This window comes from Cuculus canorus, chromosome 6 (assembly GCF_017976375.1).
Source record: "Cuculus canorus isolate bCucCan1 chromosome 6, bCucCan1.pri, whole genome shotgun sequence".
Classification (NCBI taxonomy): Eukaryota; Metazoa; Chordata; class Aves; order Cuculiformes; family Cuculidae; genus Cuculus; species Cuculus canorus.
This window is the reverse complement of record NC_071406.1, coordinates 9,058,001-9,079,624: the sequence shown is the minus strand read 5'-3', so window position 1 is coordinate 9,079,624 and position 21,624 is coordinate 9,058,001. Positions and strand designations below refer to the sequence as shown.

Below are 21,624 nucleotides of genomic sequence, written 5' to 3'. Positions count from 1 at the left end.
TCATAGATATTTGATAAAAATGTCACTAGTACCTAATCTTCTAATAAAACACATATAACACGGGACAACCATAAAACTAGCATTCAATTGTACGCTATTTCTGCTGACATCCTTAGGATATATAACATTACAGCAAGAGATAAATGGAATTTAAAAAAAAAACAACCCAAAACACCTTTTAAACAGAGTTTTTTTGCCTATAAGCCATGACAGACAAACCTTTCACTTCCAATGGACATTCCTGGGACATTTCTGCACATTATCAATGCACAAAAGAGAAATAGGAGGATGTGATAGGGTTGGAGGTTTCACAGCAGAAGTTAGAAGTGACGCTGTAAAAAATAAATTGTTCATATATAAAGGGAGCTGCTGACTTAAACAGTGTAATATTGCCTATTTATATAGCATTAGCACACAGGGATTCCAGTTCCCATGAATTATTACATGACGTAGGAATACGACCATTTGAAAATCACAGTTATGCTAAGACTCAGTTTCTAAACTGCTGAATTGTAGAAACTCAGCTGGACACTAAGTCTTGCTGAAATAACAGTATTCATTCTTGATGACAATGATGATATCATTGAAAAGAAATAGTTTTTCTGCCAATAAATATTTTATTTGAAAAGCTAAATGCCTTAGAATCCATTTTTTACTGAACAATAGCAAAGCACAATGTTTTGGGTTTATTTCAATACTGTCTTTGAGCAAAAAGTTGAAAACTCATTCCAATTTTTCAACCCCGGCAAATCTGAAAAGAAAAAGAGAGTCATCTTCTACCAAAACCAGAATTATTTATTTTCTTTGTTTACCTATAAAATTTGAGGTTGAACAGCAATTTAGTAGGCATGAATGGAACAGAGAGACCCAGTAAGTGATTAGAAAGCAGTGATACCTCGGTCTCATGTGATTTCCTATGAAAAGCAGAGGGTGATCTATTTGTTTTGATTGTTAAACAAGGCACATCAGCTCCTTGGGCAAAGACCTTGTCTTTTTAAGTCTTTAAAATGCCTTGCATACCTTTGGAGCTACACAAAATAAAGTCAAATATACATAATAGGTGAGTAGTATGCCAAGATCACATACAGCCTAGCTATTACGTTAACAAATTCTGATCTGTCCACTTAAACCTTAACTCAAACAGCAGCCTTCAAAAGGGTAAAATTTTAACAGCCCAGCTTTATGAATTGCTCAGCATTTTAAACACCTAGTCTTGTCATAGCCAAGAAAAGAATAACATAGATTGCAAAAGCATTTGCAAGAAATACCTTTGAATTTTGGGGGTGAATCTCACTTAACATTCCCTTCTTATTTTTCTCTCACTGCCCTAAAGCTGACAAAAAAATTGTTGTTTCGTGTTCTTCACAAGAAATAAAGATGAATGAGAAAGTCATGTCTGGATCAGACTTTTATTTATGATCTCATAAGTTCAGGAGTATGCACATGCATGATTTGCTTCTGGACTCATCTCAAAATGAGCAAATGAAAGATGACCCTGAAGGCCGAAGGAAATACACATGAAAAACAGGTTTATCTGAAGAGGCATGCATTTTTTAAGGAAAAAGCTTTTAGTTTGAATTTTACATCAGAATTTTACTTCATAGACAGTGCTACATAAAATATGGTTGTCCAGATCACTGCTGGTTTAAGGAGTCTTTTGTTATTCTTTTGTATGGTATAATTGTTTAGAAAATATTGTTTCCATGTTTTAGAAGACAGATTTCATTTCATCTTTGCTGTGTACATTTCCAACCATTAGCCGGTATTCCAGATAATGCTCTTCTAAGCCAGATTTTCATAAGCTCTGTATAAACCACGTTGTTCAAACACCTGCACAAATTAATACCAGTGTCTTGATTAAAAATAAGACATAAGTCAAGGTAATTTCTTTCGCCTTTAATTTTTACAGGAAAAAGTCCAATAATTAATTTCACTGACCAAGATTACTGAAAATTGAACATTTATTTTCCACCTAACTGGCAGAGAGAATCTCCTAATGCATAACAAATAATCATAATTTAAGTCTTCATTGAATTATTCCCCCCCACGGATTGATCCAATCTGCAAACTCCTGAAGATCTCTTCCAGTGCACTCAAGTAAGCCAAGATCAGAAGCAATCTCTAAAAGCTTGATGAGTATCTCACTTGTTACCATTCACCCTCCATTTGCTGTAGGCTGTGGTCAGTACTCCCTATCATTTCCCTCTAAAAACAGATATTAGAGCAGCAAAGCGGTGGCAGGAATCAGCACACAGCAAAGAAATACTACCTTTCTCTTGGGGTTTCTTTGCATCAGACACTGTGTTGGACACTTGTCTTCAGTATATTCAACTACAAATATTCAGAAATGCTTTTGATATATTTTTCGTTCCTACTGAATGTGTGATGTTTAGATCTAAACTATTTTGCTCCTACCTTTCTGAAGGGGATTGGATTATTCTTCACCCTGATCTTACCATAAGAATTATTAAAAGCTATTTTCATGGACCTTTAAGCTAAATGCATTGTTTTATTAAAATTCTATGGCTAAAGAAGATTACAGTTTGAAGCCCTAATTCACAAAGACGTTTGCTTTCTTAGAGAGTACATAAATGCTTATGCTTCCAAACTAGAGTTGAACTTTAATCTGTTTTTTAAGCACATTTGTGAACCAAGAGCTAGAGAAACCTGCACATAATTCATCTTGCACTGAAAGCAGAAAATAATGCCTTAGTAATAGCGAAGAAAATGAAGTAGGAAAAATTCGTGAAAGTTGGTATTCAAAAGGGATTTGAAAGCAGGGAGAAAGAAAGGACAGTTTGTAGGAAAACAAACAAACAAAAAACCCCAAACCACAAAAATCACAAGGAAGGGATTATTAAATTAAGGGAGTAATAAACGGGACTTAAAAGAAAAAGAGGAACTGATCTCATTTACTTCCTCTTCTGTGGCATATTATATTCTATCGAGAGTATGGTGAGAACACGCCTATGATGTCTAAGCAAAAAACACACTAATACCCAGAGTAAAGCTTATTTTCATTTCACATGGACTCCAGGCATGGTTGCAAGGTATAACGTTCTGCTGAGGGGCACTGAAGTTCCCCAACGGTAAAAGAATTTCTTAGGACCTCACTGTTCACAGCATTGGAAACTACAAGTCTACCCTTCCACTCTTTACCATTAGTGCAAGAACAAAGGGTCTGATTTCCATTTTCTAATCAAAACTATAAACCAGGTTTTGGTAGGTTTGATTAACACCACTAGCAGAGTGAGAAAAAAAGAAATGTCATTTTAACACAGTCCTTTTTAAAAGCAATAGCGAAATAACCTTTCCTCTGGAGATGTCAACTGGCTTAGGCACTCTGCATCTCAGAGCGTCACATTATTTGCTCATACCCTTGACGATCTTCAAGGGAAAATCAAAATAAAAAAGAAATAGCAGTACAAAACTGTCCCCTCTCTGCATACAATGGTTTCCTGTTGCTGCGTTCACACTATTCCAGGAGAATCAGGATGACAGGACATTCAGCAAGAACATATGTACTCTTTTCTCAAATTCATTCCTACTTACTGAACTGCTGCCTTGCAGAAATGAGACTTTTACAGCGGTGCTAACCAACTTAGTGAGTGACAGAAACTCTTTGCTGCACACAGTCGATCCATGTTAGTTTTGGCAAAGTGGAAACTTGCAGAATTGACGAAAGCATTTCAGAAGCGCAGAGAACTATTGAGTACTGCAGCAAAGAACACACAGAAACAATTGCCACAGCCTTCTGCTCCAAAAGGAAAAGCCAGACAGCAACAGTGCTTATGCCAGTAATACTGGCTTATGTTCTGCGACCTGCTGCGATACAGATGGAGGAAATCTGATGTCCATAAATCAATTTACAATACTTGGAATTCCACAGAAAAGGAATTTTCTTCCATATGAAGTTTAGAGAGTTATACCAAAACAGCTGCTATGCCACATGAAATGGTTTTGTTCCTTCTATTAAGCATGATTGAAATGATTCATTCAATTATTACATTTGTATTCAAAGATGGCTTATTTTCATGCAGATTTATGTCCCGTTATGCATAGAGGACATTCTTAATTGTGCTGAAAGAACTGCAAATTTAATTAAAGTTTGCCATTCTGAGCATAAAATAGATTAAAGAAAATGCTGACAACAGTAAAATAAATATTCAACTATTTAGTTTAACTCAACATTTATTTTTAATCCAAACATCAAAATAACCTTGTTTCTAATTACTATTTCATGACAAACTGTCTTGAAGAAAAAAAAGTCTCTATTTTTCTCCAATTTGTTCAGCTGAAACACACTAGCTTATTTATTAAATTGTTGATTAATAGATCTGCTACAGCTATATTACTGTTTGTTACAAAGAACAAAAATTAACATAGAAAACCCCAAAGCCTTGACAGTCCACAAACCCAGAAATCTCATCAAATATATTACAGTGCAATTACACACCTATATCTTGGTAAAAAAATGAAAATTAAGAGGCAAACATAGGTAGGAAAGTCCAGGGATCTGTGGCAATTTACAGCAGATGGTGACATCAACTAAATGCTTACAAGTTATTTGCAGTTCCTTGTACTGAGTATTATTAAAGACTCGAGCATGTGTTGTAACATATGACAATAACCAAATCCTCAGTTTTGTAAGAAGTTACACTCAAGTGAAATATGAAGAAGGAATCTGGCCTGATTCTACTGAAACTAATATGAAAAACTCCAGTTATGCTGTTTAATATTAATTTTATAGGCAATAAATTTTTATAATTCATCATTAAGAGCTAGGAAGGAGTAAGGTAGGGAAGTGGATTCCCTCTTATCCAGCCCCAATAAGTCAGCCTCTGACTGAGGAAAAAAAAAAAACAAAAACAAGAAGAGAAGGCACAAGAAGAATGGACACTAATTTAACCCTCCACGTCATCACGGAGCATTAGTTATGCAGAAATAAAAATGCTTTCCAAAGCATTTCAAACCTTTTCCCCAACAGATTTAAAAAAAATGAAAGTGCCTCAACAGCCTAACAAAGCATCCCAAGAACAGATAATCTGGAGGAAAAAGAGCTTTTTACCACTTACTTTTTCTTTTTTCTTTTTTTTTTCTCCCTAACTTCTAGAAGAATTGAGTTATACTCTTTTTGGCCATTTCCTCTTCCATCCTATGGAACCAATTCTTTTCAGGAGGTAACAGACTTCAATGAAATCATTATTATTTACATTAGCTGAAGATCTGGCTGACATCATCCAGCTGTTAAACAATCTTAACACCATCGACACCACTTCCAGAGAACACGATAACAGGATATTTCTGGTTTGAAAGCCATAAGCCGAGCTGGAGCACTCAACAGTAAGCATAACAAACCTCATCCAAAGCCATCCAGGACTACCACCACAAACTCCTGGCCAGACCCTGCTAATTTCTCATTTTAATTACTTCTTGTCAGTATACCTGGGCAAAGAAAATAGCTGGATGCAAAATGTAAATGCTGCAAACCTCATTCCTCTAAATAACTACCAGCAACTAGACTATAAAAGGAAGGAAAAGCTTTTTATAACAAAACAAAGAATGAAATACAAAAGCACAGTTCTCCTGCAAAGGGATATATTCAACATGCGTTGAGAGCAGTTTGCATTTCAATAGACGATCTTTAGTGAGGGGTAGGGATTCACCCTGATGTTGCTAAATGTAGATGTATTAAAGTCTGATGGATATTTTCAGGTTTTCCTATATTTCTATACCAGCTACATATGCAACTACTAAGAAAATCCCAAACAAATCAACCCACTCAAAATGAAAATTTCAATATATCAAACAAGGAAATCACATCAGTAAAGGGATTATTAAACTCTTTCATACAAAAAGAAGCAATAAAGAAGGGAAAAAGCAAGGAGCGAATATTTATTCTGACAACAATAAAACTGGAACCCTCTCTAACAAAATCACCGAACAGAAGAGCAGCAGCTCTTTCCCGGTTCATTGCTCAACACATACTGCAAAAAAAGCTTGAGCCAGAATCAGTAGAAGAAAACCTACTTGGAACTAGTCTCGAGTAAATGAATCATTCTACATCAACACCTTTAGAATACTTCAGATCAGCTTTCAGTACATTTTCCAGTTTGCAGGTGTAATTATTAAAGCTGCGGATATACAGATAAATACAGCAGTGTTACCGGAAAGCCAAAAAGGTTTGTAAATTGACCTGGAAATGCATATTTCATTGTTCTAAGGAATTCAGCCCACGACACACAGTTCCTGTATTATCAGGTACCAACACAAAACAAGAAATAAACTGCTGCGCTGTAGTATAATGTGATAAACAGTAGTAATCTTTCCTCATTTCGGAACATTGACTTCTGATATTAAGATCAGAGGTATTAACAAGTATTTGTATTTTTAAAATTGGGAACAATAATAAAAGAAATAACAATACCAAAACAAAACAAGCCCAACTTGTTTAAATAACCACTGTCTATCAATCCAGAACTATTCTGTAATGCATAACAGCTGATATTTTAATACCACATTTAATACAAATACCACTACGCACAAAGGAAACTTATAAAAGCATTTTCATTTTTGTTTGTGATCAAAGATTTAATTTAGGAAACTCTATATGTTATTATAGATTGAAACTGTGTTTTGACAACGTAATAGCCGACAAAATCTCTAAGCACTATGAGAAACAAAGAATCAGACTACAGGTTTCAGACTATTGAGGCCAAGAATAAAACTTCCATGATATGAACCAATCAAGAATTTCTTTTTTAGTATCATTCATAAAAGAAATATACAGTTGTTTAAAACATGAAGGAGCATTAAGGGATAGGCTTTCACATAATCAATTAGTAACAGAACAGTTTAAAGGTTACAAAACCTCTACTACATGAACTGGCATGACATTTCAGAGGAGTCATGGTTATACGCCTCAGCTGAAAACTTTGCAGTATTTCTGTATACCCTTAAATATATACTTCACTATCATTTAATCAAAAGGTTTTGCAAAGAGAAATTAAGCACATCAATCATATTATATTATGTAGAATTGCAGATGAAATATACAAAAGAACAAGAGTTTCAGAGTCTTCATTTAGAGGTTCTTTGATTGTGAATAGTTGGCCTACCTGTTTAACATCATAGGCAAGAAGAACATATCTTAAGTCTGGTGAAACCGAGTATCTTGATGCTTTGAATGTTACCTAAAATGACATAACAATAAAAGTGAGTTTCCAATACGAAGAATATTTTTTTTTCCAGATTTTCTTAAGAGTGTATTTAAGAACTTCCCATTCATAAGACAGATCTGGTTTAGAACATCTACGCAATTTTCACAAAAGGAGGACTTGTATAATTCCTAGTTTAATTTGCTGGCATCAGTACAACGGCAACAGATAAACCTAGTTTCAACGCTAAATACCAGTTAGGTTACTGATGAGGGTTTTTTTACCACGATTGCAAGCATTAAGCTTAAGGCTAACAAATACAACCAGTTTATTTACGGAGGATGAAGGAAGACACTCTTCTTGGTGTCTACTTCATAAAGGATCATAAGAAGATTCACCACTATGTTAGGGTTAAAGACAACATACAAGAAAAAGAATAGGTGTGTGCTGTGTCTTTATTGCTTTTCTTTTAACGGCACATGCCTAAACATTTTGAAAGACAACTTGCCCTAAATAAAATCTCTTTCTTGTGGAAAGAAAATGCTTAGTTGAGAGCAAAGTGAAAGATAAGACAGCATTATAAAAATAATGTTGCTTCATATCTGTTGAAAACTACCCAACTGCATTCAGGGCTGTAATTTAATCAAGGGATTGGAAAGAATTTAGCACATCTAATGTATGAGGAAGATAAGAAAGTGCTTTAAATGGCACTGAAGGAAACAATTTTAAATTAATCTCAACACATCTATTTGCAGAATGAGAGGAAAAAGGAGAAGAAATGAGAAATGCAGATAAGAACAGAAAAAGTAGAATTAAAAAAAAAAAGAACCATAAAAGTACACGATGAAAGAAAATAAATGAATACCTATGCAGAACAAAATTTATCCACTATTCAAAGGAAGGCTTTCCCTTATTTTTACTTCTTAACCGTCCTGGTCTGTTCAGCCTAATCCTACTGCTAGACTAATGAATTCAACAGGGGTTTAAGGTACACAAAACAAAAGTCAGAAACTAATACATTCAGAGTAGCTAAGGAGTTATTCCTAACAAGAAAAGTCAAAAGGCAACCTTCCAACAAACTGAGAAGATGCTATGTTTCAATATAAGGATTAAACTCAAGATCCTCAGTAATACAATTAAAATCAAGCTATCCAAAGAAATCAAGGGGAAAAAAATAGTTTTGAAGATTAACGGTGTACTAGTTTGATACAAGAGCGTGACGGTATCAAAAGTGAAGAAATAAATCTACAGTCCAGAAGAAAGGCGAGAAAAAAGATCTAAAAGAGTCCTTCTGTACCTACCGAGCATTCAGATCAGATTTCTACTCTGCTCAAACTAGCTTTTACGAGTTAACCATCTTTAAGCAGAGATTATGTTAATCTATAAATAACATTTCCTTTACTTGGCACATCACTGAAAACATTTTTAGATGTGAAATTTCTCTGCTTTCTAGCTATTTATTAGTTATTACCCTACTACCTCCATTTTCAGCAATATATAATCCAGGCAGCCTTCCAAATTCATTCTCAGGGAACGCAGTGCTTACCATTTCAGGCATTTAGTAAGAATCTTCAGCCACTGATTATGCCACCACATAAGTAATTATATACTTAATGCAAACACTTGAGTAGCTCAGCTGCAAACTATTGGCAGTTTGAGGCAACATCAGCAAGAGCTACTCGCATATTCCATATCCAACTATAGTGTCTTGTGGATTTGGGATTTAAAATCATTTGAATCTTCCTGAAGATGACCTTGTTCATTCAGTTTGCGCTCATCTGCAAAATTCTGTCTGCCTCTAGAAATGCCTCAGGCACGTGGTGTACATGGAATGCCAATAAGCCACAATTTCTTGATTGCAGGTGTTATGGCAAAATAGGTTTCCTTCTGTTGTTACAATGGCATTATTCTTAATAGGAGTGTAAAGCTGGTTTATACTTTTAAATGCTTCACTTAAGAAAATAGAAAGGAGACTAGCAGAAATCATGTGTTCATTGCCAAAGCTGATAAAAAATGCTGATTTCTTTAAGTTATAAAAAGATAATTAGCCCATTTTTAAAAGCTGGATTTATAACTAAGCTTTAAGGAAATATATGTTTAATTCTAGTAGAATTTCAGAGAGATTTCAGTGACTTAGTCACTTAAAGTGATCTAAATTTCCTTAGATGTCTGTTTTAGGGTTCTTTTGGTAAACACAAGCACAATTTTGGCAATAAATTCAGAAATTATTTCTTTGTATGCACAGAAGAAGCCCTTCCATATGAACAACAGAAAAAGAAATCATCTGACTCGTTCCTCCTGCCTAATATGCCGAGTAAACTCACAATCTGTGAGTCTGCTGAAACAAAATATCGATTTCATGTTTTCTCCATAAACACACCTAAGGTATTTCATCAGCCAGCAGATAGGACTGAGTCCATGATTGAGGAGATAAGATAGATGGTGATCGGCTTAAAAGAAAGTTTCAGTCCCTGCTTTAGGATGTGAGATATATTCCACTCAAGCCCTTGGGAGATTGTCTGTTGGGACATTCACTACAGGGATCAGATATATTTATTCATTAAAAAGAAGTTTGTGAAGACTCTGACCTCAAGGGTTTGTTCTTTTCTCAGGAGAACACACTTATGAGTTTTAAAGAAACTGTGGGAGAAATATCATATTGGAAACATTGTGAATTAAAAAACTTTGGTGTCTTGTTATCAAAAACGTGGAGGATGCTTGTTCCACTATCGTGCCTCTATATGTGCAACTTTTCATAGAATCATAGATTGGTTTGGGCTGGAAGGGCCTTTAAAGATCATCCAGTTCCAACCCCACTGCTATGGTCAGGGACACCTTCCACTGGATAAGGTTGCTCAAAGCCTCATCCAGCCTGGTCTTGAACACTTCGACGGATGGGGCACCCACGACTTCTCTGGGCAACCTGTTCAACTTCATAGTGAAGAGTTTTTCCCTTATATTGAATCTAAATCTAACCTCTTTCAGTTTAAAGCCATTATCCTTTGTCCTATCACTACATGCTCTTCCAAAAAGTCCCTCCGGGTTTCTCGTAAGCCCCCTTTAGGTACTGGAAGTCTGCTACAAGGTCTCCCCAGAGCTTTCTCTTCTCCAGAGTGATCAACCCAAAGTCTCTCAGCCTGTCTTCAGGAAAGGTGCTGGTGCCCTCTGATCAGCTCTGTGGACTTCCTCTGGACCTGCGCCAACAGGTCCACATCTTTTTCGTGTCAAGTGCCTCCAGTGTTGGACACAGTACTCCATATAGGGTCTCACCAGAACAGATCAGAGGGGCAGATCAACCCTCAACCTGCTAGTCACACTTTTTTTGATGTAGCCCAAGATATGCAAACTGTCAGTTCATGTTGTGCTTCTCGTCCACCAATACCCTCAAATCCTTCTCCTCAGGACTGCTCTCAATCTATTCTCTGCCCATTTTTGCTTGTGATTGCCCTGACTCATGCGCAGCACCTTGCACTTGGCCGCCTTGAACTTCATCAGGTCTGCACGGGCCCACCTCTCAAGTCTATCCATGGCCCTCTGGATGGGCATCCCTTCCCTCCAGTGTGTTGACCATGACACATGGATTGGTGTCATCAGCAAACTTGCTAAGGGTGACCTCAATCCCACTTCACTGTCCACATCACCAGCAAAAAGTGTTAAGCAGCACTAGACCCAATGCCGACCCCTGAAGCAAGGCACTCATCATCAGTTTCTGCTTGGGCATTGAGCCACTGACCACAACTCTTTGAGTGTGACCATCCAGCTAATTCCTTATCTCCTAAGTGGTCCATTTGTGAAATCCATATCCCTCCAATTTGGAGACAAGGAAGTTACGTGGGACAGTGTTAAATGCTTTGCACAAATCCAAGCAGATGATATCAGTTCCTCTACTCTTACCCACCAACACTGTAGCCCCATCGTAGACAGCCTCCAAATTTGTCAGGCACAATCTCTTAGTGACACCGTGTTTGCTGTCACCAATTACCTCCATATCTTCCATGTGCCCCAGCAGACTTCCCAGGAGGATCTGCTCCATGATCCTGCTAGGCACAGAAGTGAGACTGACCAGCCTGTAGTTCCCTGGGTCTTCCCTTTTCATCTTTTTGAAACACGGGAGTTCTGTTTCCCCTTTTCCAGTCAGCAGGAACTTCACCAGTCTGACACAACTTCTCAAGTATAATAGATAATGTCTTAGCAACTTCATTCACCAGTTCCCTCAGGACTCACAGATGCATCTCATTAGGTTCCACGGACTCATGCATCTTCAGGTTCTTTAGATGGTCTCAAACCTGACCTTCTACAGTGCATAATTCTTCATTCTCCCAGTCCCTCCCTGTGTCTTCTGCGTCTTGGGCACTGTGGCTTGAGACCTTGGTAGCGAAGAGCGAGGCAAAAAGTCATTGATTACCTCAGCATTCTCCATGTCCTGTGTAACCAGGTCTCTCGTTTCCTTCTGGAGAGGGCCTACATTTTCCCTAGTCTTCCTTTTATTAACGATGTTTTCAAGCATCTTGCATTGCCAGGAGCTGTTGAGCCTTCGTCCAGTAAGACAGACCTAATTGCTGCCCCTCATGACTATGCCTCTATGGTTTAGCTGTGTTTGATCTCTAAGAAATTTAGGTCTGGACAAATAAGCTCTGAAACAGGGAGAAATACAACTGGTTAATTAGGCATGGTCTCTGGATTCAGAAGCAGCGCTAGTCTCCCTCTGCATCACTGCACAATATTAGCTAGTGAGAACACCGGGGGTAACTGAACACCGTGCTACACTATGCGGTCCATATATACTGTTATCCCCTTTTCAAAACACAACAGAGGAAAGACAGAAGAGAAAGAAAAAGGGAAGGTGATTTCCTTGTGTCCCTAGTATTTGTCAGTTTTATCTAGCTAATTAAGACTTAATAGCCCTATGACAACCATCAGCTGTATGCAACTAGAAAACACTTGGACTAGATAAACTGCTGGAATCTCTAAATTAGCTTCACACTGTTGCATAATGCTGCACCAAAAAAATGTTTTTTAAACATCTGTACACAGCCTTCCCTTCTTAGTTCTCAAATCTGTCACCCATTTTTCCTATATTGCTGAATTTGACATCACTTCACTTTTTCAGACATGAAGGAATGATGCTATATCTGATCTTGCATTCCTCACCCAGTGGAAAGCCCCGCTGACTGTATTAGTTCCAACCATATTAAGCATCACATTTCTAGGTTTCTTTGAAATAAGTCATCTGATAAGAGTTTTAATTCTTTTCTTGACAGTGATGCATGATGCAATGATCCCATGAACAAGCAATGACTGCTAGTCTCGCTGTCACCATGGACTACAAGGGTAAAAGCCAAATGGAAGCAAAAGAGCACACTGCAGTTTAGACAGTCTTGCCCTTCAGCTTTCCAGCTTCCTTTTCTCAACTACATTCCAAATATGTCTTGCTAAACATTGTTTTGCATAGAAAGAAAACAAGATGAGAACAGTTTGAGACATTAAGAGTGAAAGCAAAAGGGATTCTGCAAGAAATAAATACAAGAGACACCTACCCACACACACACAAATAATTGGCTTCTCATAACACCTTTCCATATGGATGATTAAAATGGAAAGCAAAACTCCAATGAAGAAAACATACTTAAGGCTCAGTTTCAATGCCAATATTTTGCATTGACTTTTTTTCTCATTTTGCATTTTTTTTGTTTGTTCTGCTGTTGACATAAATGACTGTTACGATCATGTTTAAGAGAAGTTTTAGGCTGGGTTTAGGTTCTGCATCCTCAGCAAGGGACCCCCCAGTTATCACCTTTATTTATCTCTACTGTTTCCTTAAAGCCTGATTCTGAGTTATTGATGTACTGGCTACTCCCTTCATCCTAGCTCTATTCTTTCACCTACTATAAAATGTTCTTTTTACTATTTCTGTGGATTTTAACTACTATAACATTTAAATCAGTGCTTTAATTGTAGGCTTTCAAAAATATGCTATAGAGCAGACAGATGGAAGTTACCTATAATATAGCCTAGCCCAGAGCTATAACATAAGCTGTATCCTTAAACATCTGTCCGATGCTTTATTGTATTCTTTTTTCATAGTTTTAGTTGGACAATTTTAAATGAAATAATATATAACGTTAGAACAGATTAGAGGAAATTTTACTTTTGTGGAGTTTACTTTGTTGTTGTTCTTGTTTTTTTTCCTTTAGTTTTGCCTCTCCTTCTGTTTCTATTTCTTGTACTTCCGCTTTTATCAGAAACTTGCATCTTCTACACTCCTATTATTATCCTTCTCCAATTACTGCTTAGTGCTCGATTTACACACAATGAGGCTGTAAAAAATTTTCTAATTAATCCATGAAAAAGCATTTCAAGACTGTTACTTTAAAGCTGGTGGCAATACTACTGCTTAGGAAATTATACATGTCTATACATCACATACCTACATTCGATTCAGAATTTTAACTTAATGGTATAACTGAACATTGATGTATGGGAGTTCATTAGCATTCCTAGGTACTACGTTCAACTTATCTGACAGGCATTGACCAAATGGCAATGAATGAGAGGAATCGGATAGGACAGAACTACACTAGCTGCAAAATCAGAAGGAATTCAGCATGTAGCAGTTTTCTTGGGTGGTACCAGCCATCAGGAACAATGGGTTTTTCCTTCCATTACTGCTGCTGTGACTGAAAGAAGACGGACCATGAGCAGCTTAGACGAGAGGGCAGCTCTGAGTGGAGCCTAGCAGAAAACCAAGCCTCATAACAGTAAAAACAGGAGACCTCTGGACCTCTGAGAAGAGAGTCAGGTTGTAATTATGAAAATACGTAATAACTATAATTCTGGAAAAGTTAGGTTTCCAAAATTACATTTCTTAATGCACTATTTCTTGTGTCACCTCAGCATTTAATCTACATCAAAAAATTTTGCAATGCTAGATGTTGTAAATGTTAACATTCAGGTTTCCTATCCAGGACAGAAGATGAATGTGCCTTAAAGCATGATCTAACCTGAACTCTACCATATGAATGGACTTAATGATGGTGACAATAGGGTTGAGTGTTTAGAAGTAAGAATCAGGAGGAAGAACAAGACGGATATCTTAGTGGGAGTCTGTTACAGAACACACAACCAGGATGAAAGACAGATGAATTATTCTATGAGCAGCTTGGAGAAACCTCATGATTGCTAGCCCTTGGCCTCATAGGGGACTTCAATCTACCAAATGTCTGCTGGAAATACAATACTGCAGAGAGGACATGATCTAGGAGGTCTCTGGAGTGTGTGGTGCATAATTTCTTGACACAGCTGGTGAGGGAGTCAACTACCAAAGGTGCCCCACTGGACCTGTGAAGGACTTGTGGGTGACGTGATGGTCAGAGGCCATCTTGGGCACAAAGATCATGAAATGATAGAGTTTTTGGTTCTTGGAGAAGTGAGGAGAGGGTTCAGTAGAACCACCACCTTAGACTTCTGGAGGATGGATTTTGGCCTGTTCAGGAGTCTGGTTGACAGAATCCTCTGGGAGGGAGCCCTGAAGGGCAAAGGAGTCCAGGAAGGCTGGACATTGTTCAAGAAGAAAATCTTAAAGGCACAATAGCAGGCTGTCCCCATGTGCCAAAAGACAAGCAGGTGAGGAAGATGGGTGTTCTCATAACCATAAACAAAATTCCCCAGTCCCACCTGAAAATCGTTATGCAGTCCGAAGATACTTCCACACGTGAGAAGGTGATTGTAGGACGTAAAAAAGACAGTAACAGCCCTGTGCAGCTCACAGCAGCTTTGCACCATCGCAGAAAATAACTTCTAACCAGTAGATTACAAAGTTTTCTCATTATGGGCTGGTTTTGGCTGGGATAGAGTTAATTTTCTTCATAGTGGCTAAGTAGGGGTCTAGTATGTTTTGAATTTGCACTGGAAACAATGTTGATACTACAGGGATGGTGTAGTTTTTGCTGAGCAATGCTTACACAGAGCCAAGCCCTCCTCTAGCTCCTCACAACTCCCCCACCAGCTAGAAGGCTGGGGATGCTTGAGAAGCTGGGAGGAGACACAGCCGGGGCAGCTGGCCCAACTGACCAAAAAGATGCTCCACACCATATGACATCAAACTAAGCAATAAAAGCTGGGGAAAGAAGAAGGAAGGGGAGGACGTTTGGAATGATAGTGTTCCTAAGTAACCACTGCTTGTGATAGAGCCCTGCTTTCCCGGAGATGACTTTAAAAGCCATTGGAAAATAGTGACTTAATTCCTTTTTCCACTTTGATGTATGGTTTTTGCTTTTCTTATTAAACTGTCTTTATCTCAGCCCTCAAGTGGGTAAAAGCCCACTTTTACCCCTCCGAATCTCTCACCTATCCCACCAGCAGAGAGTGAGCAGGGAGCTGTGTGGTGCTTAGTTTCCAGCTCAGGTTAAACCACGACACCCTCCCGTTTCCTATCTTTGATCTAGTTAACCCTCAACTATTTTCTCTATCAAGGAATTACCTCATCTGGACTATTATTTAGAGAAATGCCACATAAAGCTACCCTAAGCTGATAGTTTGGAGTACCGTCCCCTGCATTTTGTATGTAGAAATCTCATTCAGTTGCACAAAACCCAACGGTCACCACCAAACTGCAAACACCGCAAACCCTTCCATCTGTAAGGCTTTCCCACCTCTCTGTGCAGTGGTGCACTGCAACCATAAACCCTAACTCATTAAAAACCCTTTACTAAAAAGGTTTTGCTGAGGGGGTTATTTAACATTTAGAGGAGTAGGGGAGAATAGAGATAACGTTACAATGTTCGTAACCACCTATTTACAACACATGTGGGTCATTAAAATGTCCATTGTTGCAACAATTACTAATATTTATGTGGTTATATAATGTTGTTTAATGTATTTACCATAATTCACTCTGTCATTAATCTCTTACACAAGGCTCTTAAAACATAAGCATGTAAACCAGTCTTGCAATTATATCTACATTAATCAACAAAGGGACTATAATTGCATTAAGGTGCCACACTGAGTTTGCTGTCAAAAGAGGAAGGGGGTGTGGTGGTGGGGAAACACAAAACAAAAATATCAAAAAGAAGAGAACTCTCAACAAGAAGGGCTGTTTATGAACAACACTCTGTAGAACACCACAACGCAGTCCCTGCCAAAAGCTCTGCTCAGACTAAAACTATCATGCTCTGCTTTTGGCTGCAAGGCCTCCACAGGGTTTTCACAGCTGGGCTGCCACAGCCTAATCATGATTCATGAGCCAAGACTGCTCCTGCTCTGCTCACACTTCTGACGCCGTCTTCTAATTAGCAGGGAAGAAGAAGTAATCATTCTCTGCCCATCCTTCTGTAAAAGACGGTCCACGGTAATATGACAATACAAGGTACACGAGGGCATGCTCCCCACAAGCCTCTAAAAAAAGGTTTGCAACTTAGTAATGTTTGTACAGAATCACGGAATCATGGAATGGTTTGGGTTGGAAGGGACCTTAAAGATCATCTAGTTCCAACGCCTGCCATGGTCAGGGACACCTTCCACTGCATCAGGTTACTCATTGCCTCATCCAACCTGGCCTTGAACGTGTCCAGGAATAGGGCAGCCACAACTTCCCTGGGCAACTTGTGCCAGTGCCTCACCATCCTCGTGGCAGAAAAATTCTTCCTAGTAGCTAATGTAAATCTGCTTTCAGCTTCATCCCGGTTTGCTGTGCATCAGGATGCAGTTTCACCTTGAACTTGCGAAGAGTTATGGAAAGGCAATGAAATCAAGGGGGACAGCAAGTCAGGAACTGCTGGGTTTAAGAAGAGCCCAAAACATGCAGCTGGGGGAAGCTGTTGCAAATATAAAACCCTATTCCAGAGTTTCCAAACTGCAAACAATTGCACCATCAGGCATTGCAAACATATTAAAACCCTCTTATTTGTTGATTCAAAGTACAGCCCACCATCTACACTGGAAAGACTTAAGGAGTCACACTAGATTCATTTCTGACCCAAAATCCTGAACTGAGTGTTTGTTCAGGTGTATGCATGGCAACCGAATAACTTGCACACATCCACAACAAAAGCAGTGGAACTGAGGGCTAACAAATCTTACCATTTTCACAAGTATTTAAGCTTTTTTTTTTAAGAGGAAGAAGCGAAGGCAAAATTTCTAACGGCTTCTTTCAGAGAGTTGAAGACATCTGGCAAGTACTGTAACAGAACACACAGTCCCTACATATGTTTTCTCTTGTGTCTATCTTCATTTTTTTCATTTTGCTTTGGATTTAAGGATTATAGAACAGACTAGAGAGGCTGAGCTAGAACTATGATTAGTGACCAGATGGGCCACAACCCCTGAGCAAAAGAAACCACGCGGTCCCCCCTGCTCTCCTTTCCAGGGCTGTGTGTGAACCGGTAATACGCTCTTAGCGACTTTACAGAACAATTACAAGTAAAAGGTATAAATAAAATGCTTGTTAAACACTGAAATTGCATAGAAAAATGTGGCATAATGTTACTTATTTTGGAACTATAATCTGTAATAAAGTATTGTTAAATGCTGAAAAAACTGGTAGGCATGTCACTTACAATCATGGTGACAGGCACCTCAGGTAGATGGTAGAGAACATATTGTAATCAGATATCAAGACAGCATTGCAAACATCAGGATGCCACACAGTGATTAATGTCTAGGGCTTTTTTTGGCTCCATTTAACAGAAAACTTGCCCAGCCTCCAGCTGTTAATATTTATATGCTACTGGCTCAGAATATTAACTGTTTATTACACAGCTTAAACAGGATGCACTACACAAATACACTCAGAGGATAAATATGTATCAGAAAACATCTTTAAATTGTGATGTCCAGAGATGCTAATAGATATTTCTCGTGCTTTAAAAGATATTATTTTCATTCACATCAATGTATTTGCTATTCATACTATTGTTTCGGTAATAATTTAATTCTATAAAGGCCTGATTGTTTTACTAATAGATCGATTATAGAAAATGATTCAATTTGAAAAGAACAAAGTAATTACAGTAATTTCTTCTACCGTCTGAATAAAACCTAACGAAACTGGAAAAACAAAAATACTGTTTAAGTCAGGAACTCTGGATAGATATTTCCCTCCCTTTGGAAGAGAAATAATCATCTTAGAACAATAAAATGCTAACCTTCCTTCTTTCCAGGGCATGAATATTTTTAAAAGTACTTTTTAAAGAGTGGTTCTTTAAAAATCTTTTAACGTATCTATGTTTTTTAAAAAAAACTGCAGACTGTTTTTTTACTGGTACACATACATAGTGAGTGCAGTGGCTCTTTGGTAGAGCTATATTTGGGTTTTAGACAACAAACAACACAAGGAAGTAAGAAAGACATGTCCTTTGCACAAAAATGACAGTTTCTAAGATGCAAAAGAAGAGCCTGTGATCTGTACACAGTGGGCAACTTCTTCAGAGAGTTTCCTCAGTAATGAGGAAAAAGCTGCTGGTTCAAACACAGCCCAATCAGTAGAGATGAAGAGTCATTACTAGCCCCTCGCCTCTGCACAATGAGTTTATCACGGCAGTTCAATTTTCAATGGACAATTATCAACATTACTAAGCAAAACCTGCCACTTCATGGGCTGCTGGAGCAGAAAGGCAAACAGGAAAGGGAACAAACTGAAAGCAGACTAATAGCTCCCATCAAAAGGTGACTCTTCCATGACTAAAACCCTTTGATACAGAAGAATGAGGAGACTTGCACTGCCACTGCTGACGTTGGATCTGTGCTGTATTTTTTATTACTACAAGATAGCTCTGCTAAGTCATTAAGCCAGCACCATTCTAATTACGCACCAGTGATTAAGCAGATGTGACACTAAGCGAGGAAAATATTTGATTAACAATCCAGGTGTCTAACTTTGGAAGAGTACTTTGATTGCAGCCATACAGCCTGCCCCTACAATGTTATGAACTCCTGTTAGGATCACTGGCCACCTTGTCAACAGATAACACAGCTCAGCAACACTTCCCCATGCTCTCTGCCAAACACACATTAACAAACTTACTAAGACTTCTGCTGTTTTCAGCTTCTTCGTCTACTTCCATATGAATAATCATTGCTGGAATTCACTTTACTTACCTGTAACATTCTTAGCTTTTGATTGCATACAGAGAGGAGCTTTGCAGGAAAGAAAACTGGCGCTGGTGTTTTATTTGTCCCTGTTCCACACATAATTGCTAAATGGTTGCCTGAGTACTATCCATTTTGGATCAGTTTCCCACATCTAATTAAGAGTAGATACCCAGTGTCTAAAGCTCTCTCAGTCTGCATTGAAAAAAATAAATAAATAAAAAGCCTAGGAAAGAGCAACTTTGTGAAAAGAGGTGATGCTCGCAGCATGAAGCAGCGTGTCCCTACTGATCCATCATTATCTGGCAGGACTGGTTAAGCAGAATGGCCTGAACAGCCTGTCGTGCAAGCATTACATTTGGTATCACATGAGCCAAATACCTGCAGCCGAAAGCACATGAATTCATTCATGAGGAAACTCAAGTCTCATCATTAAAGCCAAGTTTTACAGCCAGGAATGTCCAAGCAACTGCTTGGATTCAAGTTATACGCTAAAGGCAATATGTAAGCTGAACACAGTTAATCCTCTATTTCACCAGGCAAATGCTCACATACATACAGACAGATAAGAGCGAAAACACTTGTGCAACACTTTTTTGCTTGTACTTTACAGGAATTCACCTTTTCACCCAAATTTAATTGTGTCTGCCGGTCTTCCTTGGGCAACGAGGTACCCTGAGGCACATCCCAGCATATCGAAGGGTGTAGCTTACAGAAAGGAAGCCTCACAGGCACTCCATTAAAATGTAATTCTCTCCTCCCTTCTCCTTCATCTTTACATTGACCCAGGAAGTCAGCATCAAGTTCTTTCTCCTGAACTTCTGTTCTTCTCTTTCAATGTTCGAGGTGTTAAAAGAAAAGGCCACTAGGGCTTTGAAATGAGGAATCTGTATCAGCAAAGGCCAGGAACAGACCAGGAATAAAATCAGCCTTTGATAAAGACCGCTGATGAAAATGAGTCATCCTTTTGGGTCTTCAAGTGCAAAATAGTTTACTAAATTAAAAATACAAGGATTAATAATAACAGCCAGAGGTCTGTATGAAGTATTTATGAGGAAAGCTTGAGAAGCCACGTGCTTATGCTGCAAAACCCTGATAAGTGAGACTTATAGAGTAACATACGAGAGTATCACTGAGAACAACAGTGCCAAGCAAAAAAAAAGAAAATGTAGACTAAGGAATTAAAACATTTCTTAGCAATTACTGCTTCTCAGAAGCATATGTAAACCACTCATGTATATACTATTTACTGGTCAAGAGGAAGAATTCCCAGCTGTCTAGTTTACCATTAAAGCGTAGAGGAACGAGGAAACCAGAGATTAATAGGACTAGGAAACACATTTTTCTTTCAGCATTTAATTGCTTAAAAGAAAATGTTCATATGACTTTTGAACACTTGTTCTTTTCTAATGGGGAAAAGCTCTCAACATTTTGAGTAGCATTGCCCCATTTTATGAAATCTGTTGTTATAATAGACATCAGGTAGATTCACCACCACATTTGCCAGGCATGATCCTTCAATGAACGAAGTATGGATTGGAGCCAGCAAGATGATACCCTCCAAAATCTTGGTTAATTATGCATACGTTGAATAAAATAACAAATAACTTCAGCAGAAATAGTGCAGTGACAGAGGTATGAATTACACCTTCCATTTATATCTAATCTAATCTAATCTAATCTAATCTAATCTAATCTAATCTAGGTTATAAGCATATTTTCTGTAACCTTTAATATTATACTCTCTCACTCCCATTTCAGGAAAACTAGCAGACTTCTAGAAATGAGTAGATAATGTATATTACTTACAAAAGTTGTATTTTCCAATAATAATGTAGTTGTATTTGTTTCTACATTCAGTTCAATAACATGTCCATTCCTATTTTTGTACACCACTGCTGCATCTGCAACAACAAAGACATTAACAGTTAGCAAACACATTGAGTATTTAATAGAACATCTGTAGAGAAAAACAGCATATTACAATCATTGAAATATCTTTATTACAATACACAAACAAGAATGAGAGAAGAATTGCACTCATTTTGCTGATTTGGCTCATGAACTTCAAAAATATCCATTTATGTCATACAGCATGTTCATCTCACTCAAAAATATGACTTCACTTAAATGGAATCATTCTGTGGCAAAAATGTGATTGCTGTGAACAAAGGAACATCTTGAATGTAAAACCACTCTCATCTAGGTATTGCTGTCACTCTGACACCTTAAGGTCCAACTGTATTCACTAGGAAAAGGCCCATAAACCAAAGTAAAGCTCTGGAACAAAAAAGCTTTTGTTGGACACCATATTCACATACCTCCTTAGAAGCGATTCTAACAGAACTGTACTATTCTGTATCTCTGGTAACTGGATTGA

At 38.0% G+C, this 21,624-nt stretch overlaps 1 protein-coding gene across 5 annotated transcripts in view; it reads right to left on the bottom strand.

Moving 5' to 3' along the window:
* The window catches only part of DPP10 (dipeptidyl peptidase like 10), a 521,204-nt gene that overhangs the window by 132,343 nt on the left and 367,237 nt on the right, over positions 1-21,624 (bottom strand). For all 5 annotated transcript variants that reach the window (XM_054070220.1, XM_054070222.1, XM_054070221.1 and 2 more), the window contains exons 4-5: positions 21,054-21,148; positions 7,119-7,193 (exon numbers count right to left, since the gene is read on the bottom strand). In XM_054070220.1, the coding sequence (XP_053926195.1) occupies positions 7,119-7,193; positions 21,054-21,148 (170 nt within the window). The remainder of the gene's footprint in view (positions 1-7,118; positions 7,194-21,053; positions 21,149-21,624) is intronic.